The 16186-nt window shown below is 54.6% G+C and overlaps 5 protein-coding genes across 5 annotated transcripts; 2 read left to right on the forward strand and 3 right to left on the reverse strand.

The window, feature by feature from the left end:
- The first annotated feature begins 1708 nt into the window (after window positions 1-1708).
- SODALDRAFT_328136 (eIF4-gamma/eIF5/eIF2-epsilon) lies at window positions 1709-4692 on the forward strand. The gene is made up of 3 exons (XM_028610608.1): window positions 1709-1922; window positions 2011-2067; window positions 2171-4692. Exons 1-3 carry the CDS (start codon window positions 1842-1844, stop codon window positions 4274-4276), a joined length of 2244 nt encoding a protein of 747 aa, XP_028463558.1. The 5' UTR covers window positions 1709-1841; the 3' UTR covers window positions 4277-4692.
- Window positions 4693-5185: 493 nt separating this feature from the next.
- On the reverse strand, window positions 5186-7089 carry SODALDRAFT_283249 (hypothetical protein; the record flags this gene model as incomplete). Its single annotated transcript, XM_028608391.1, has 3 exons — window positions 5186-6753; window positions 6836-6883; window positions 6963-7089. 3 exons carry the CDS (start codon window positions 7087-7089, stop codon window positions 5186-5188), a joined length of 1743 nt encoding a protein of 580 aa, XP_028463559.1.
- A 489-nt stretch (window positions 7090-7578) lies between these two features.
- SODALDRAFT_50503 (YggU-like protein) lies at window positions 7579-8350 on the forward strand. The gene is made up of 2 exons (XM_028615422.1): window positions 7579-7953; window positions 8014-8350. Exons 1-2 carry the CDS (start codon window positions 7738-7740, stop codon window positions 8161-8163), a joined length of 366 nt encoding a protein of 121 aa, XP_028463560.1. The 5' UTR covers window positions 7579-7737; the 3' UTR covers window positions 8164-8350.
- On the reverse strand, window positions 8118-10658 carry SODALDRAFT_328139 (polyamine transporter 3). The gene is made up of 3 exons (XM_028610609.1): window positions 9786-10658; window positions 9299-9712; window positions 8118-9158 (listed from the first exon to the last, which is right to left on the reverse strand). Exons 1-3 carry the CDS (start codon window positions 10472-10474, stop codon window positions 8444-8446), a joined length of 1818 nt encoding a protein of 605 aa, XP_028463561.1. The 5' UTR covers window positions 10475-10658; the 3' UTR covers window positions 8118-8443.
- A 1251-nt stretch (window positions 10659-11909) lies between these two features.
- Window positions 11910-13627, reverse strand: SODALDRAFT_283473 (hypothetical protein; the record flags this gene model as incomplete). Its single annotated transcript, XM_028608412.1, has 4 exons — window positions 11910-12266; window positions 12387-13073; window positions 13160-13406; window positions 13530-13627. 4 exons carry the CDS (start codon window positions 13625-13627, stop codon window positions 11910-11912), a joined length of 1389 nt encoding a protein of 462 aa, XP_028463562.1.
- Between the last annotated feature and the right edge of the window lie 2559 nt (window positions 13628-16186).

Here is a 16186-nt window from a genome sequence, read left to right on the forward strand (position 1 = left end):
GGTTTGGTATGGTATTGTTTATGCACTATAGAATAGCGCGTCGAGGGGGGATGACGGATTCGGCAAAACAAAACATTACACATTTGAACACGGGCTAGAATGTCGAAATACCGAACGACAAGATTCTTCTCGAGCCCTCCGCAACCGCAGCTGTACCTTGTAATAACAGCTTCCCGAGGGAATAGGGAGGAAGAGGAGAGAAGAGGGACTTGGACTTTGGTGTTTACGAGGGGAGTTGGGTACCTTGGGCAGGGAGGAGGGACGGTGAGGGAGTGGTTTTGAAGTGAATCCCAAACGTACCAGAATAGCCCGAATAGAGAAGCGTCCGACCCAAACGGTCGGGTCGACGAACAGACAAAAATAGGCAGCAGAACAAGCTTTCCAGGAAGCGGCTAAGGGATGCGGGAAAGCAAATCCCCCCCGCCTGTTCCTCCGATCACCCGTGCTTCCCGTCATGGCAAGACGCTATAGAGGCGGGCCCAGGGCCCTGGATTTCACTTGGGCCGGGGAAGGCCGGAAGTTTCATCCTTACTTTCCCTCTCGTGTCTCTCGCCCTGCAGTGTGGCAGTCGCGATATGTCCCCTGCACTGGGGACTGGTCTGGACCCAGCTGTGCAGCCCTCTCGGGGTGTGCCAAGCCGTTTGGGCCTCGTCTAGGCCCCCTGTGGGGTAGCTGATGAAATGAATTCATGCATGCCTGCCATCAAACGAAAGGGAAGGGAACGGGGAGATAAGCTGAGTAGGTAGGGTAAATGTGAATGCTTCGAATTGAGCCGAAGGAGGGCCAAGTTGCAAGTTGCAGGTGGCTGCGAGGCTGCAGAGTGAGACGAATATGGGTCTGAGGGTGTGGACGTCCACGTCCCAGGGTCGTGAGAAGAATAGGGCGCGGAGTTTCCCAGTCTACCAATTCTCGTATTTCGTGTCGATATATTGGTAGGAAGGGATCCTTGCTGTCTGGTAGTCGACGCAGAATGACGAGGTTCATGATCCGACGTTATGGACCAGGCTGCCTGATACCAGCCCATCCGAGCACTTTGCTTTGGATTCTGAACTCCAACACGACCACAGAATACTACAATATAGTACCAGACGTGCGGAGTAGGTAGAGACTACTCGAAACCAGTGAGCATACCTATTTTGTGTTAGCACGGCGGGGACGGATCCGTATGGCCCGGAAAGATGGTTGACTACCTAGGTATTAGACGTTGCATGACAGAACGAGTTTGACCCTTTACTCGCGGCTACGAGACCTCTAGACGTCTAGTTTTCTCCGTACAAGTTGAGCCTCGTTATCTGACGTAGAAAAGACCATAAGACGCAACTTACTTGGAAATACTGTCATGCCGGCCCTCGCCGTGGGTTTTATAGTCTAAGTTGTGGGATTCACTGCCCAACAGGATATGCTATTTTGAGTGTAGATAAAAGAATATTCCTCTCCTAAAGCGACTTCTTAGTCAAAGTGAAGAATAAGAGCTAAGAACAAACGAAAACAAGGTGAAATGCAAAGTAAGAGGGGGTGTGAAAATGAAAATGGAAATGGAAATGGAAATGGAAAAAGTGACACGTACTAACCAGGTCCTCGGTGAAGAGATTCACCGAGACCATTTCACCGACAGACCGAGGTGTGATGACGGCACACCGAGGTATATACCGGAAACCCCCCCCCCACCTTGACTCATATTCCATACATCTGAACTTCTCCCACGAATTCACCTTCCACCAGAACACGAGTCTCCGTCTCATATAACGTGTGCAACTTTACTCCAACATAATCTGAACAATTGGCATCATCATCTCAAACCCCATTGATTTCATTCAATATTTATAAGCGCGCGACGGCTCATGTCGCACCACAAGGGAAAATCGGGCAAGAAGCCCGCACGAGCTGCTGAAGCCAAGAGAGAAGATGTCCTCCAGGCAGTGGTAAGTGCACGCCAAAGCACGCCCTGTTATAAAGAAAGAACAATATTTTCACACTATACGGTGCTGACGCGCTCTGTTTAAACACTAGATCATTGCCGATTCCTTCCAGGACAGATTCCAGCCCCTCACCATCGACAAGCCTCGAGTATGCTCCCTTCCTCGAATCCCCACGAGTCCTACGCGTGGGCTAAAGCACCCTCGTCACATGTACTCGACATTATTATATTGACTGTGGGCCTCGATCATAGTGTCTCCTTCCACTTGCCAACACTCCCCTTATCGAGTACACCCTCGAGTTCTTGGCCATGAACGGTGTCCAGGAGGTCCACATCTACCCCGGCGCCCATGGTGAACAGGTCGAGGACTATATCAACAGATCGCGATGGGCCACCGAGTCGGGCCGAAGCCCCTTCTCAGGCATCTCCTTCATCCGCGTCTCCGACGCCCGTTCCATTGGCGACTTCCTCCGAGATCTCGACAAGCGCGGCTACATCGATGGCGACTTCATTCTCGTCCACGGCGACCTGGTGTCCAACATGTCGCTGGACCGGGTGCTTGCGGCCCACAAAGCTAGGAGACAGGCTGCTGCTACTAACATCATGACCTTGGTTCTCCGATCTGGCGGCGAGGAGCAGCATCGGACCAAGGCAAACGCCATCACCCCCGTATTTGTGGTGGACACAAAGACGAAACGCTGTCTGCATTACGACGAGACCCATCCGCTGCAGAGCGACCACTACCTGACCCTGGACCCGGCCGTCATTGACGAGCTGTCCACCGACTTTGAGATCCGTGCCGACTTGATCGATGCCCAGATTGACATTTGCACCCCCGAAGTCCTGGCGCTGTGGTCCGAGAGCTTCGACTACGAGCTGCCTCGAAGAAATTTCCTACATGGCGTTCTCAAGGACTGGGAGCTCAACGGCAAGGCCATTTACGTCGACGTGCTGGAGGAAGGATACGCTGCTCGCGCCAGCAACCTGCAGATGTACGAATCCATCAGTCGCGACGTCATGGGCCGATGGACCTTCCCCTTCATCCCCGAATGCAATATCCTGCCCGACCAGGGCTACCAGATGCGCATCTATGGTGTCTCCACCGAAGACGGCGTTGAGATCGCCTCGAACAGCAAGCTTTCCAACTCCATCATTGGCCGGGATGCCGCTATTGGCTCCGGCAGCACCGTGATCGGCAGCGTCATCGGAAGGCGGTGCAAAATTGGCCAGAACGTCGTCATCGAAGACAGCTACGTCTGGGACGATACAACAATTGACGACGGCGCCGTCATTTCACGGTCCATCCTGGGCTATTCCACCGTGGTCGGAAAGAGGGCCTCTATCCCCGCTGGCTCGGTTCTGTCCCGCAACGTCGTCGTCGGCGACGACGTCAAGCTGCAGGAGCCCGCCGTCCTATCAGTAATCTCGCACGACGGAAGTCCAGTAACCACCGACACGTCGCTCCTCGGTCCCTCGGGCAAAGGTGCCCCGTACGTCGATCCCGAAGCCGAAGAAATCGACCCGGAAGATCCTTCGACCTTACAACGGTCTCTCATCTATTCGCTGGCCCATCTCTCCCTGTCGTCCTCATCCATTTCCACGCTAGATTCGGAAGGCTATGCCGACTCCGACGACGACTCTCTAGCCACACCCTTCTCCGGGGACACTTCCCGAACCCGTCTCTCCTCTTTTGCCTCGGACGACTCCGGTGCCGCCCTCGGGAACACCTCCTTCCACCACGACGCCGTGCAGGGACTCCTCGACGCCCTCCGCGACGACACGGGCGACTTCGAGCCCGCCAAGCTCGAGTTCATGGGCCTCCGTCTCGCTAATGACGCTTCGGATGCCCAGATGCGCCGCGCAGTCGCCGTCGCCTTTGCCCGCCGCGCCGCCGAGCTCCTCACCCCCGAACACGGCGGCCTCGACGCCTCCAAGGCCGCCGACCGCGCCCTCTCGCGCAAGGGCGCCTCCACATTCATCCACGAAGTCGGTGTCGGCGACCCGGCCAGCGATGCCGAGCAGGTCGAGTTCATCCTCTCCCTGCAGAAGGCCCTGGTCTCCCTCGTCGGCTCGTCCCGGACACTGGCGCTCGAGAAATCCCGCGCCGGCACGCTGCTCGCCGCGCTTCTGCAACAGCTGTACAACCTCGACGTGCTCGAAGAGGAGGGCATCTTGGCCTGGTGGGCCGAAGAGCGCGCCCTCGGCGGCGGCGGCGGCGGCGGCAAAGACGGGGAACTGGAAGATAAGATGAAGGCGGTGCGAGAACGCTGCCGTGTCCTCGTCGAGTGGCTCGAGAACGCCTCGGAGGAGGAAGACGATGACGACGATGACGACGAAGACGATAGTGACGACGAGTAAATTTGTTTTGGTGACCAGGGTCACCTCACGGCATGGCCTTGGCTTTCTGCCTGCGGGCTTCTTCCTACGCGCTTTTGCTTGTCTTTAGGGGGACTTTTTCTTGCCCTTTTTTTCTTTTCCTTTTTTTTTTCTTGCTTTCTTCGCCGGGTTTCCACGGACGTCTCTGTGGATAGGGGTTGGGTTACGACGAGGATAGAGAAATGATCAGGCCGGTTACTGGTGCAGCATATCCACTTTGTATGTGGGTGAGCGGGAAGGGAAAAAGAGGGAAACAGACGAAAAGAAGTTGGGACCTGGAGGCGCTTATGGGCCCTCCTTTCCACGATGCATGCACCACCAGATCCTGCGAGGATAGAGAAAATAGGCCCCAAAGTTCCGAAGGGGCCGGGTAGAGCAAATAGGACGGACAGCATATCCGAGTCCTTCCATTGTGATCAACATCCTTCCCAGTGACTGACATGTCACCAAAACGTACCTGAGTTTGGAACCACATCCTCCTTGATCAAGCAAGCCGTAGTACCCTGTACAGAGTATGATCGAAGCGTGATTTGGCAAAGGAAAGATATCATGCTCACATCATACCACACCAGGACCGGTGCGTCCGTTGACTTGTCTTAAACCTATCCGCCAAACGCCGCTGCGCCTGTCTGTGCAAAGCCACTTAGGTACCATACCCCTGACCCATCCTGCTCTTTCTCCCCCCCTTGCCCTAGGACTCATGTCAGCAGCCTTGATCCGTATCTGACAGCTGCCCATCTTCCCAGAATGTATGTATAGCTTTTACCGTTAATAAGTAGAGGCGCTCTATTATGGAGCAACAAAGATCATGCTATAATGGCGCGTGTGTCTGCCATGGCCCATCATTTATTTTCCCCAGCCCACTCACAAGTCTCGAGATCAAGAAAACTCTTAATAGTAGCTTTGCAAGTCGGTACCGCCGGCGGTGCCATGTGATGAAGGTCCTCCGCCACCGCCACCGCCACCAACGTCGTCTAGACTCCGGTAGCCGTGGAGGCCGCCGCCGCCACGACCACCGCCGCCCCTACCACCTCTGCCACCGCCACGTGGACCCCGGAAGTTGCCGCCGCCTCTAGCTCCGCCACCTCCGCCGCGGAAGTGGCCGCGACCCCCCCTAGGGGCCGAGTGGTAGCGCTGGCCGCCGCGATAACCAGGGTGGTGGTGTTGGTGGTGGTGGTGGTGCTGGTGCTGCTGCTGCTGCTGCTGCTGCTGCTGTTGGTGGTGATGTCCATCGTGCGCATGGCGGGCGAAACGTCCGCCATCCTCGCCGTGTCTCCTCTTGGAGGACTTGTTGACGAAGAGTGACTCATACTCGTCCTCGCGGGGATCCTCGGGTTCGATACGGAGCAGCACCTTTTCACCGACTTTCGTGGTGAAGCTGAGGGCATTTTCCGGGGCTACCGGCGCCCAGTTTTGTATCTTGGCGGCGTCAATCGGTCGAGCTCCTTTGCGCAGCGCAAGAACGACCAGAGGTAGCGGGTTATCCGTGTGGAACTTGGCTGTCGCGGGCACGGGTCGCAAACATGCGGCCCAAACCGAGTTCTCAAAACAGGACGTGCCGGTGACCTCCCAGCGCATCTTGGCACCCATGCCGCCCACCTTTTCGAGGATGGACGCGGGGCACGGCCTCGGGCAGATGAGGATGTTGTTGGCGTGGAACTTGAGATCATGGCCAGGTATGTCAGCGGGGATCAGAGATTTGGCCAGCTTGGTCAGGACCTCCGTGTCCTTCTTGTCAAGCATGTAGCCGGTGAAGAAAACGGTCTTCTTGACCCTTAGTCTGCGCGGGCGCATGTGATAAGGCCGGGATTTCTGTTGGGGTAGGGAGACGGCCGCGTTGTGGGCGTTGATCATGTGCTGGACCTCGGCCACCTCGACGACGGGGTCGAGCGTGGTGGAGATGTCGGCGACCTGAACAACTTCGGCCGAGATGGGACCACGCGCGCGCATGTGGGGGATCTGCTGGCGCTGGTTGTATTCGGCCATGAAGTCGCGGAAGCCCTTGACATGCTTGGGGCGATCCTCGTAGATACGGATTTCTTCGGCGTTCTTATACGTCTCCATCATAGCCTCGAGGAAGAGCTGCTTGAAGTGCATGGTGCTCGTGAACTGCTGATTGGTAGGGCTCACGGCGGGTTTGAGCCCGACCATGTCGAAATCGAGACCCTTGCTATTGATCATCTTCTTAATGAGTTCGGCGAAGCCGCGTTCGGATCTCCCTGTCAAAAGCACGCAAAGGGCATCCTTTTGCTTGTTGCTTAGGCGAACAAGGGAGACGATCTTTTCGTTCCACCAACCATCCCAAGCGCGCTTCTCCTCCACGTCGACGCCCTCACCTGTCGCCGCGAGAATGCGCGAGTCGTGCCACCAGCCTCCGTTGATGATGACATCCTGACTGCTTAGCGTGCCGATGCTCAGTCCGTTCCATAGGGTGGGGTTCGGTAGGGGGGTTTTGAAAACTAAAATATTCGCATTCGGATTAGGATAAAGGAGGTCGATGCTATCGCGGCGATGCGGGGGAGTGTAGGGCGGGGAACTCACGAGTATTGTCGAAGTCGTAGATGTGAAGCGCTTTGATGGCATCAACGGCTACACAAGCGGAGCCAGTCAGCAAGGTCTAGGAGTGACAGGAGATGATCAAACGGTGATATTGGAACAGGAGACGCACCTGGAAGCTGTTTGTTCGCGACACTCCATCTGCTGAGAGCCGTGACCGTGGGAGACAGGGAGCTCGATGACGCTGATAGACCTTTGACAGGGCCATTCTGCGCTAGGGAGGCGTACGCGGACGTCATGGTTAAAGAGCACCGAGGCTGCAGATTGGAGAAAATGGGATAAGCCGGCACGGCGCGGAAACGGTATCGATATCGGTTAAAGAGAAGACTGCGGCGGGCGAAGGTCGGAGCTGCGAACATCAAGATGAAAGTGCCCACATGGTAAGGGAGCTGAGCTGTGTGTCCAGTCGGTCTTCGGATCTCCTCTTGGTAAATAGGACTGGACTGCAGCTTGAGCGCGTAGCTCTTCTGGCCAATTCTGGGGAGTTCCTGGTCGTGGTGATTGGTAGCAGAGAAAGAGGAAGGCGTTTAGGATGTGAGTCTGGCAGGAAGGCCTGTGAAGGCAGTCTTGGAGTTTACGGATACCTACCTTAGTGTACTTCGCGTCAATACAGGTACGTACCGTGGTGTGGTGCCTGACTCGCCAACGGTGGATAGGCTTTTTTCCTCCTGTTTTTTTCTTTTTTTTTTTCTTTCCTCTCGTATTTTTCGCTCGCACCGAGGCTTATTAGTAATTAATATAGTTTCGGTGTGTTCATATTCCATTCATCGGTCCCTCGTCCTCCTCTCTACACCCCAGAGTCCCTCGATACCCGGATTTCGTAACACCTAATCGCAGCAAATTCTTACATTGACGCCAACCAGGTCACACAGAAAGTAGAGAAAGTAATGCCGCCCTCCTCAACAGCAGCAATCCGCTACGTAGCCGCTACCTCCAAGAAACCCCCCTTAGGAACCCTCTATCTCCGATGCCATGTGAAGCCGGGCGCTGCCAAAGCCCGCGAGGGCGTCACTGCTCTCACCGAAGACGCCGTTGAATTGTGCGTCTCTGCGCCACCTCGAGAAGGGGAGGCTAACAAGGCCGTCATCAAACTACTCAGTGAAGTAGAGCTCCCCAGGGCGGGGGTTGTTCTTTGTATGAACTGACCCTGACAAAAATGGTAGGTCTTACAAATTCCCAAGTCGGATCTTCAGATCACACAGGGTGCCAAAGGACGAGACAAGACTGTGGCTTGGTCCGGCATAAAAGACACTGAGGGTGAGAACTTGGTCGTGCGAATCGAGGAAATTCTCAGACAGGCGGTAGAGAAGTAATTTGTGCATCATCCGACCTACATAGAGGCTCCTGAGCTGCTCCTCGAGGGTCTTGGCGCGACTCGATACAGAGACTACCTCAAAAGGCGAGTTGTGGGACGATATCCAGCGGATTTGAAGTCCTCAAAAAGGCCCACCCGAGCCTGTCTATGAACAAAGGCTGGTTCGCCGTACACATGATATTATATACAAGCTTTCGGAGCATCCGAGCATACCATATGCAACAGCGAGACAGTCCACGAGGGATGCTGACGCTGCATTCACATCGCCACTTCTACTTCTACTCCCTTTTCCCTTCCTCCTCTATCCTTGCCTCGCCCGCCTTCTCTGCCGCTCGAGCCTCGGCCCGCACGCGTCGGCTCTCATTCTTCTCATGATCCTCCCTCAGATGTCGAATCACACGGCTCTTCGCCCGAATCCTGTCGCCATAGCGCCAGAACACGAACGGAACAGGCACGAGCGCCACCTCGAGCAGACCAAGAAAAGTCCCTGCCCACTGCGGTGTCATGGCGGCGTACATGGACGGGCCCGCCAGCGGGAGCAAGCCACCGGCAAGACTACGGATGACAGCATTCCCGGCCAGGGCGCTGGCGGAGTAGATCCCGTACGCGCCGGCGAGGTAGTTGGAGGAGTAGACGAAGACGAGCGTGTTCCCCGCGCCGAAGGGGATGCCGAAAGCGATGGGGATGGCCCAGTGGATCGAAGTGGGGAGGCACGTCCAGGCGAAGACGAGCTGGCCGATCGGGGTGAGGACGGCGCCGAGGGCCAAGGCGCGCGCGGCGGCCTCGGGGGGGATCCGACCCGTCTTGGGGTCGCGCGGGTGCGCGTTGATGATGCGACGAACCAAAGGCTCGCAGGCCACGGCGAGGAAGGTGCCGATGCCGATTCCGGTGAAGGCAAGGCCGGACATGCCCGGGCCCCAGCCACGGTTCTGGGAGAAGACGATGGGGTAGGCGACGAAGCAAAGGTACAGAATGCTGTAAAGGGTAGAGACCCTACGCAGCTAGTTGTCAGTAACGTCAAGGCCAAAAAAAGAAAAGAAAAAAGAAGAAGAAAAAAAAAGAAAAGAAAAAGAATTCCTGACTCGCAGGTTATGAGGACCTGAAACGCAAGGGACGAAAAAGTTGGTGCCTACCAGATATTAAATGCCCAAAGTATAGGCTCCGTGGCAGCCAGTACAAAGGGACGACCAAGACTAGTCTTGAAGACCTGCATTGTAGACACACGGTTATCATATCGACACCACCACCGCGGATCATCGGTCTCTTTCCTAAGGCGGGCGACCTTGGCGCGGAGGATATTAGGGGCGTATGTCTCCTTGACGGTGAACATGGCAAGGAGAATGATACCAGTCATGATCAGGACAATCCAGTTACACCAGCGCCAGCCGAGATACTGGAAGACGAAACCGCCAATGATGGGCCCCGTGGCCGGGCCGTTCATAGGGGCCATGGACCACATCGACATGTAGAAGGCGCGGTTATGATCGTCAGTAAGGTCAAAGACGCTGCCAGGGCAATTGGAAATGAGGGACGCCCCAAAAACGGCCCTATAAAAATGCTTTAGAATGTAAACGTTCCGTGGCGTCTGTGTGCGACTGACAAAGAACAAGAAGAACTTACCCGATGAAGCGGGCGACGAAAATTCCTTGGATGGAGCTGGAAAGCCCAGATGGGACAATCATGACCATAAAGACAGAGGTACAAACGAGGTAGACCTTTCGGCGGCCAAACAGCTCACTCAGGGGCGCCACAACGAGACAGCCGGTGGCAAGTCCAATCAGGTACGTGGTAAGGCCAAGGGTGGTGTACGACATGGACGTGCCGAACTCCTCCATGATACCGGGGATAGAAGCGGTATAGCTCGTGCTGTAGAGAACGACGATCCAAGTAGCGATGGAGAGGACTCCGAGGCTCCAGCAGCGATACCACAAGGGCCAGTTCCTGGGGTTCTCCGGGTCGTCGGGCGCGAAGGCGACCTCGAAATCGGGGGGGCGGGAAGCTGTGCTGGCACCGGTCCGGGTCTGTGCCAAGGTCGCACCGCCGGCCCCGGCTCCGACCCCGGCGACGGATACGGATACGGACTGGGTTTTGACGGCCTCTATTTGTACGTCGAGGTCGAGGTCGAGGTCGGTCGGTTCCTGGACATCGGCATCCACGACGAGGTGGTGCGCCGGATCTGAGAAGTCGAGCCGATCGGGAGGTCTCTCCGGGCCCGTGCCATTCTTGATTTCACCGTGAATGGAAGTTGACGAGCTGGAGCCGTCTGCGACGTCGGTGCCCTTCTCGGGATCGGAAATGGAGGCCACCATGATAGACGCCGCCGGTTTCACAATAACGGTAGTAGCTTGAATCAAACACGCAGACCGACCATGCTCCAACGAGTCAGGGTTCCTCCTCTCAGTCACGAGCCGTTTCGGAGTAAGCTGGGGACCTGAGAAGCCGCCGTTGGTTGGGAAACAAGAGTCGGTCAGTCACATTGGGAACCGAGTATCGACAGGGAACTCGGAACAATATCGGACAAGGGGACCCCACGACTACTGATAAACGGATGACGAGGACATGCAGACGAGCAACTAGATGGACGGGGTCCCGAGAACAAAATGCGAATTCATCTAAATTTGTAAGCATTGCATTTTCCCCACCTGGACCCCTGTTCAATCAATCATCACCCGTTGATCGTTTCGAGCCGACTGTTGATTCATATACGTGTAAGAACGGACCGGAGTAACGATATCAAGTAATAACTAGAGCGTACTAGGAAAGACATCCGTCCGTATTTACCTCGGGAATCATTGTTTTTTCGGAATGAACTTTAACCTACCTTAGGTATGATACGAAGCTTCGCAAGTAGGTAGCCGGATCCTATTACACGTGTAAGAGAGCAAAGAGACGGAAGCTATGCCATAAAGGGATGTCGGCGGATATTCTCGGCTGTGGCGTAGAACACTCCGTCCCTCCGGAGCCGAATCGGAGGAGTGTCTCCGATATGTTCTAAACTTCTAGAATCTCAACCCCGATGTCTAAGAACCACGTTCTTATATGGGTAAAGCAGCACGAAGACCCTCTCGAAGCGATTCGTTGGAAGGGGAAAAAAGTAAGAAAAGAAAAGAAAAGAAAATCCCTATATACACGCAATACCTGAAATATTTGGATCCAGAGTCGTAGATCATCGCTTATATCATGTATAAAGCAGAAAATAGCAAATAAATCCCCGCAATGCATGTCGAAAAAGGTATTCGGCCGACCTGGCGTTGACTCAATCCATTCACAAAATGAATTATCAAAGATGGGACATCACGGACGAAAAGACATTCGTACATTCGTAAAAACAAGATGAATGTTAAGAATATCAAACAAGACAGAGAGAAACAGGTAAGGGCAACCTCTTCGAGCAATAGCTTGTATCCTTTTCCCTATATACAACGAGAGAGACGAGAAGGATAATCATACGTGTATGAAGCCCTGCCCCATATACAAATCTAGGCTCTTTATCCAGGCAGGCAATGCAGCGCAGGTGAAAAGGCAAGAAACTGTGCCGTAAAAGCAAGCAGACCATATCCAAAGGGCAAGGTCCCTCTGATCTGTCGATTCAGAAGCAACAGGTAAAGAGAGACAAGACGCCCAAAGCGATTATAAAAGAAACCAACTGGTCATGATACTCCGAGAACTGCCACCCAAATTCCTACCCCGCATTAGGAGAAAAGAAATCCAAGAAAATAAGACCCGCCATGCCTAAGAGGCCATTCACAGAATGCCGTCCAAGCTCCAATCTTCTTTTTGGACCCTCTCGAGCACTTCGCGCCCCTTGTCAGTAAGCTCAGGCTGGCCGCCGTTGCCCACGACCTGCCGGAAGAAGACTGGCTGGAACGCCTCCCCAGTGCGTTCACGCTCACGGGCCAACTCGCGCTGGCGCTCCTCCAGCTCCTGTTTGACCTGGGTAGCCTTGCCAAACTGCTTGGCATGGATGGCGTTCGTGACACCGGACCACAGGGTCAGCGACTCGTTCTCCTTCTGCTTCTCCGGCGGCGGGAGAATCTTGGGAGCGACGGCAAGAGGTGCGAGGTCAATGATGGTGATGCGCTCTTCGAGAGGGTGGGAATCCTGATATCGCAAGTGTCAGTGCCAATTATACTTCCAACAACACGGGAAGGTAACAAAACAGCACGGCCATGCACATTATCAACTTGGAAAAGCGCCAGTGTAGGGAAGGGGAGGACATACGAATGGCTTCGGCCCGACGGTAAACTCAATCTTCTCACGCCATGGTCCACTCAGACGCGCCACGATATCCGACTCAGGCACATCCTTGATATTAACCTTGTCGTCGTTGTCGGGGTCGTATCGGAAGATAATGCCCTCAACGCGGTTGGTGGACCTCCCAAGCCAACCAGCCTCGATATAGTGCAGGATCGTCTTCAGTTTCGTCTTGGGGCAGCTGATGTAAGTCATGTCACTGACGCTCACGCTCAGGGTGCCGCGGAAGATTCCGCCTAGGGAAGCGGCAGGATGTGTGAGTTGGTAAGTCTCGTTGTCCCGTTTTTCGAGGTGAATGAAGATGCCCAGGTTGTGCTCGCCAGGGAGCACGCGGACACTGGTGCCAGTAAACTTGGCGGAAATCTGGTCGAAGCCTCTGGCGGTGAGGCCGCGTTCGGGACAGTAGATGGCGTAGGCGCTGACGGGTGGGTGATGCGAAGTCTGCTCGGTGAGATAGGATACTCGGATGGGTTTACCGGCCGGAGTGGCGACGGTGTGGTTCGGCACGGTAAAGGAGACGGCAGGAGCGTTTTTGTCGCCTTTCGCCGACCTCATACTGGACGCACTGCTAGCTGTGCCACTGAGGGTTCCGTTGGCGGCCTTAAGAGGGGAGGTATCGATTCTCGGGGCATTGTCGTGGGTCTCCCAATTGCACTGCGAAAGCCGACCCGGTCAGTCGAGGACGTTGAAATGGGCCTAGCTGGAGACGAAAAGGAAAGGAAAAAGAAACCCAAACCCACCCTGAAAAACTCGCCTAGGCATGAGTTATAGGGTTTGCAAGGCCTGCCCTTGACGTATTTCAAGTCTTTCGTAAACCAGAAGCGGCAGACCTCGAGCATGCGATCGAGGGGTTCGTCCGAGGTACCGATAGCGACGAAGGCGTTGGGGGCATCGAGATAGGTCCAATACTCGAGATTTGGTGTGGGCTCGAGGAGCTGGGATGGGAGAGAGAAGCGAACGGCAGCAAGATCGGAGACACCTATGAATCTATGAGACAGCGGGGAGTGTACACGTCAGCGCTGGCTTCCGCTTTGGGAATTGATACACGGGGTGCGATGGGACTGAGAAGAGACAAGACGTTAAAACAGGCCGGGGGGAAGAAGAAATCACCTCTTGAGAATGCCGATGAAGGTCCTCAGCTTGGATCCATCACTCTGAGCCTCTTCAGGGGGGTCGGCAATGGTTGGCGGCGCGGTAGAGGAAGCCATGGTGGCAGGATACCAAGCTGCGGCGAGGGCGAAAGCGGTGACAGTTGAAGTCGGAGACAGAAAACGAACCGCTCCACTATGTAATCTAAATCGTTCGCTAGTTTGACCTCAAAATTGAGGGAATCACAACGTCACAACGTTGAATATATTATCAGCTCGGCCTCCGCGCGTTACCGGTAGTTGTGCCGCAGAGAGAAAGAGAGGGAGAGGTGGTTGAATTGAGCCGCGTCAGAGGATTGCACTGGGATGTCGAGGCTGGCCAACCGAGGGATAGATTATACGGGCAAGTGCGGCGCTTAGATAAGACAACAGATGGTCTGAAAATGAAGTAAGATTCCCCTGTTCACCTTGTCTTCTGATAGGAGGAGGATGACGGTAAAGATGCTGGTGTTCCTGTGTGCAAGTTCAAGTCGAAGAGCAAAGAAGAAAAGGCTGTATTCTAGCTCGAGACTTTATTCGGTAGGTAAGGCAGCCACCGTCTATTTCGAGTTCTGACACAGACACACGGTACGTATTCAGCACAGTACCTACCTTATTAGTGGCGGTGACGTTCCTACCTATTGACGGGGATCGCACGTGGCAGTGTTAGATAACACTGTGACTACCGTACTGTGCAGTGGCCGACAGCGCTGTCAGGTGGAGGGTGGGGAGCGGGCGGGCTTGACGATAAGCTCTGATCACTTCTTCCGTCTAATTCCAATAAGCCGTCCTCTGTCGTCCACTGTCTGAGGTCAGTAGCCGCCAGTCCTGTGTCCCTGAACCATCGTACAGGTTAAGTACTCGTACCTGGAGTTTGTCTGTACTCACACCGCTGGAACACCCAGTGTCTTTTAGTCTGTCTCCGAGTTGAGTTTTGAGGCCTGAACCTGAACAGTCTATCAGCGGAAAAACAGGGGGAAGGGGGGAAAGGGTCCAAAGGACAGCTTTAGGTTTCTTAGTACTAAAGTAAAGCTTCGTCGGTTTCTTCGATTCTCTCACTGCGAAGCTTCAAGCGGCTAACATGACCTGGACCAATCATTCACGCACATGGGGGATCCAGCAACGGTGACAAGTTCCGTCAACTCTCTGACACCCGCGCGGCTCAGCTGAGGGGAAACAAATAAAAGAAAAGAAAAAGCCAAAAGTCTAGTTTCGCCATCCAAGACTCGCCGGACGCCATGATTTGGGGCTCGGGGTCTGCTCTGCGCAATGTTGGACGGATACTGGCCTGAACTGCGACTGGTCGCACCGCATGTTACGCGCTTTGACTTACCCGCCTCAGAGTTTCGCAAGTCGACATCACATGGCTTTCTCATAAACACTGTCGTCACCTCTCATTTGATTTTTCTTGGCTTCCGATGCCCACGTCTATGGCCTCAGGCGACTTTTGGAAGTTTCTACCTTCAAAAATACCTTTACCCTCTAGAAGTTGTGGGTGTGCTCTGAGCAAGTGCCGTACAACATATCTTAGGTATGTCAAAGCATCCCATCCATGTCAATCTATATCAGGTGCTGCGTGCTTTCACTTTGAAGTGTGTCACCCGAGATACCTGTGGCGATCTTGTGTCTAACAAAGCACTGACGGAGAAATCGCCAATCTCTCCCCTTCGGCATGTGGGTGCTCATATTTCGAATATGCCTTTCGCCAGGAAAGCCACCCAAGTACGAGGGCTGCGCGGCCATGTTGCTGCTGAGTCAATCCTATCGGCCAGCTCGTCGGCCAGCCCAAGCCTAATCGAGAATGGGAAGGAGGGACAGCATTGCTGTTCGAGCACGTCTAAGCTCGCCGAACTTCCAAGGTCTCCCTGATGATCATCATATATTGTGGGGTTTTCGCTGGCTGGGACTATCCTGGGGCCTCTCTTCTTCATTACGACCAGGCCATCTTCGACAAGATGGTCAAAACTCGCCCGATACATGCCCGACATAGGCATCAGACGAGTTTCCGACATTCGTGTTCTATCAACACGCGTGTATGTTTCTCCTGACAAGTCTTTGATGCGCAGCCCTATTCATCATTCCGTGTTTCTTGCTAACATCCAATACCCCCCCGCCCCTTTTCTTCTTCTTTCCTTTTAGCCTCCTATTATATTGTACCCTTGCCATCCCATTAATACATGTGGCTGAACGATACTGCAGGGCGCGGGAAACATCACGGCATGTGCGGCCGTAGATCGATACCCTTTCCCGAAAGGCCTCGTATTCACTTTCAGGGTCCAACGGCAATCTGCGGTGATCAACATTCTGGTACACGTGTAGATCAACTTTTGCGCTTGACCGCACTTATTCGATCAGCCTTAGATCTCGGTTTCCCCGTTCGCCGGCAGCGTTGCATCTAGAACCCCGGGCGATACGGGGAGGCCCAAGACCCCCCTAGGTGGATAGCAAGATTGGGAACGAGACTGGGGCCCCCGTTGAGGGGACCGGATCGTCGGCGGCCAGGGTCCCTCATTAACGGATGGTCTTCTTGAATCCCGCACCCCCTGCTCCGACATTTTTATGGCTATCACTTCGTATTCCTTTTGTGCCGGAGCTATCCGAACATGAGCGCGGATCGGTGGCGATAGTGATGTTTCTCGC

The sequence above is a fragment of the Sodiomyces alkalinus genome (assembly GCF_003711515.1).
Source record: "Sodiomyces alkalinus F11 unplaced genomic scaffold SODALscaffold_10, whole genome shotgun sequence".
Classification (NCBI taxonomy): domain Eukaryota; kingdom Fungi; phylum Ascomycota; class Sordariomycetes; order Glomerellales; family Plectosphaerellaceae; genus Sodiomyces; species Sodiomyces alkalinus.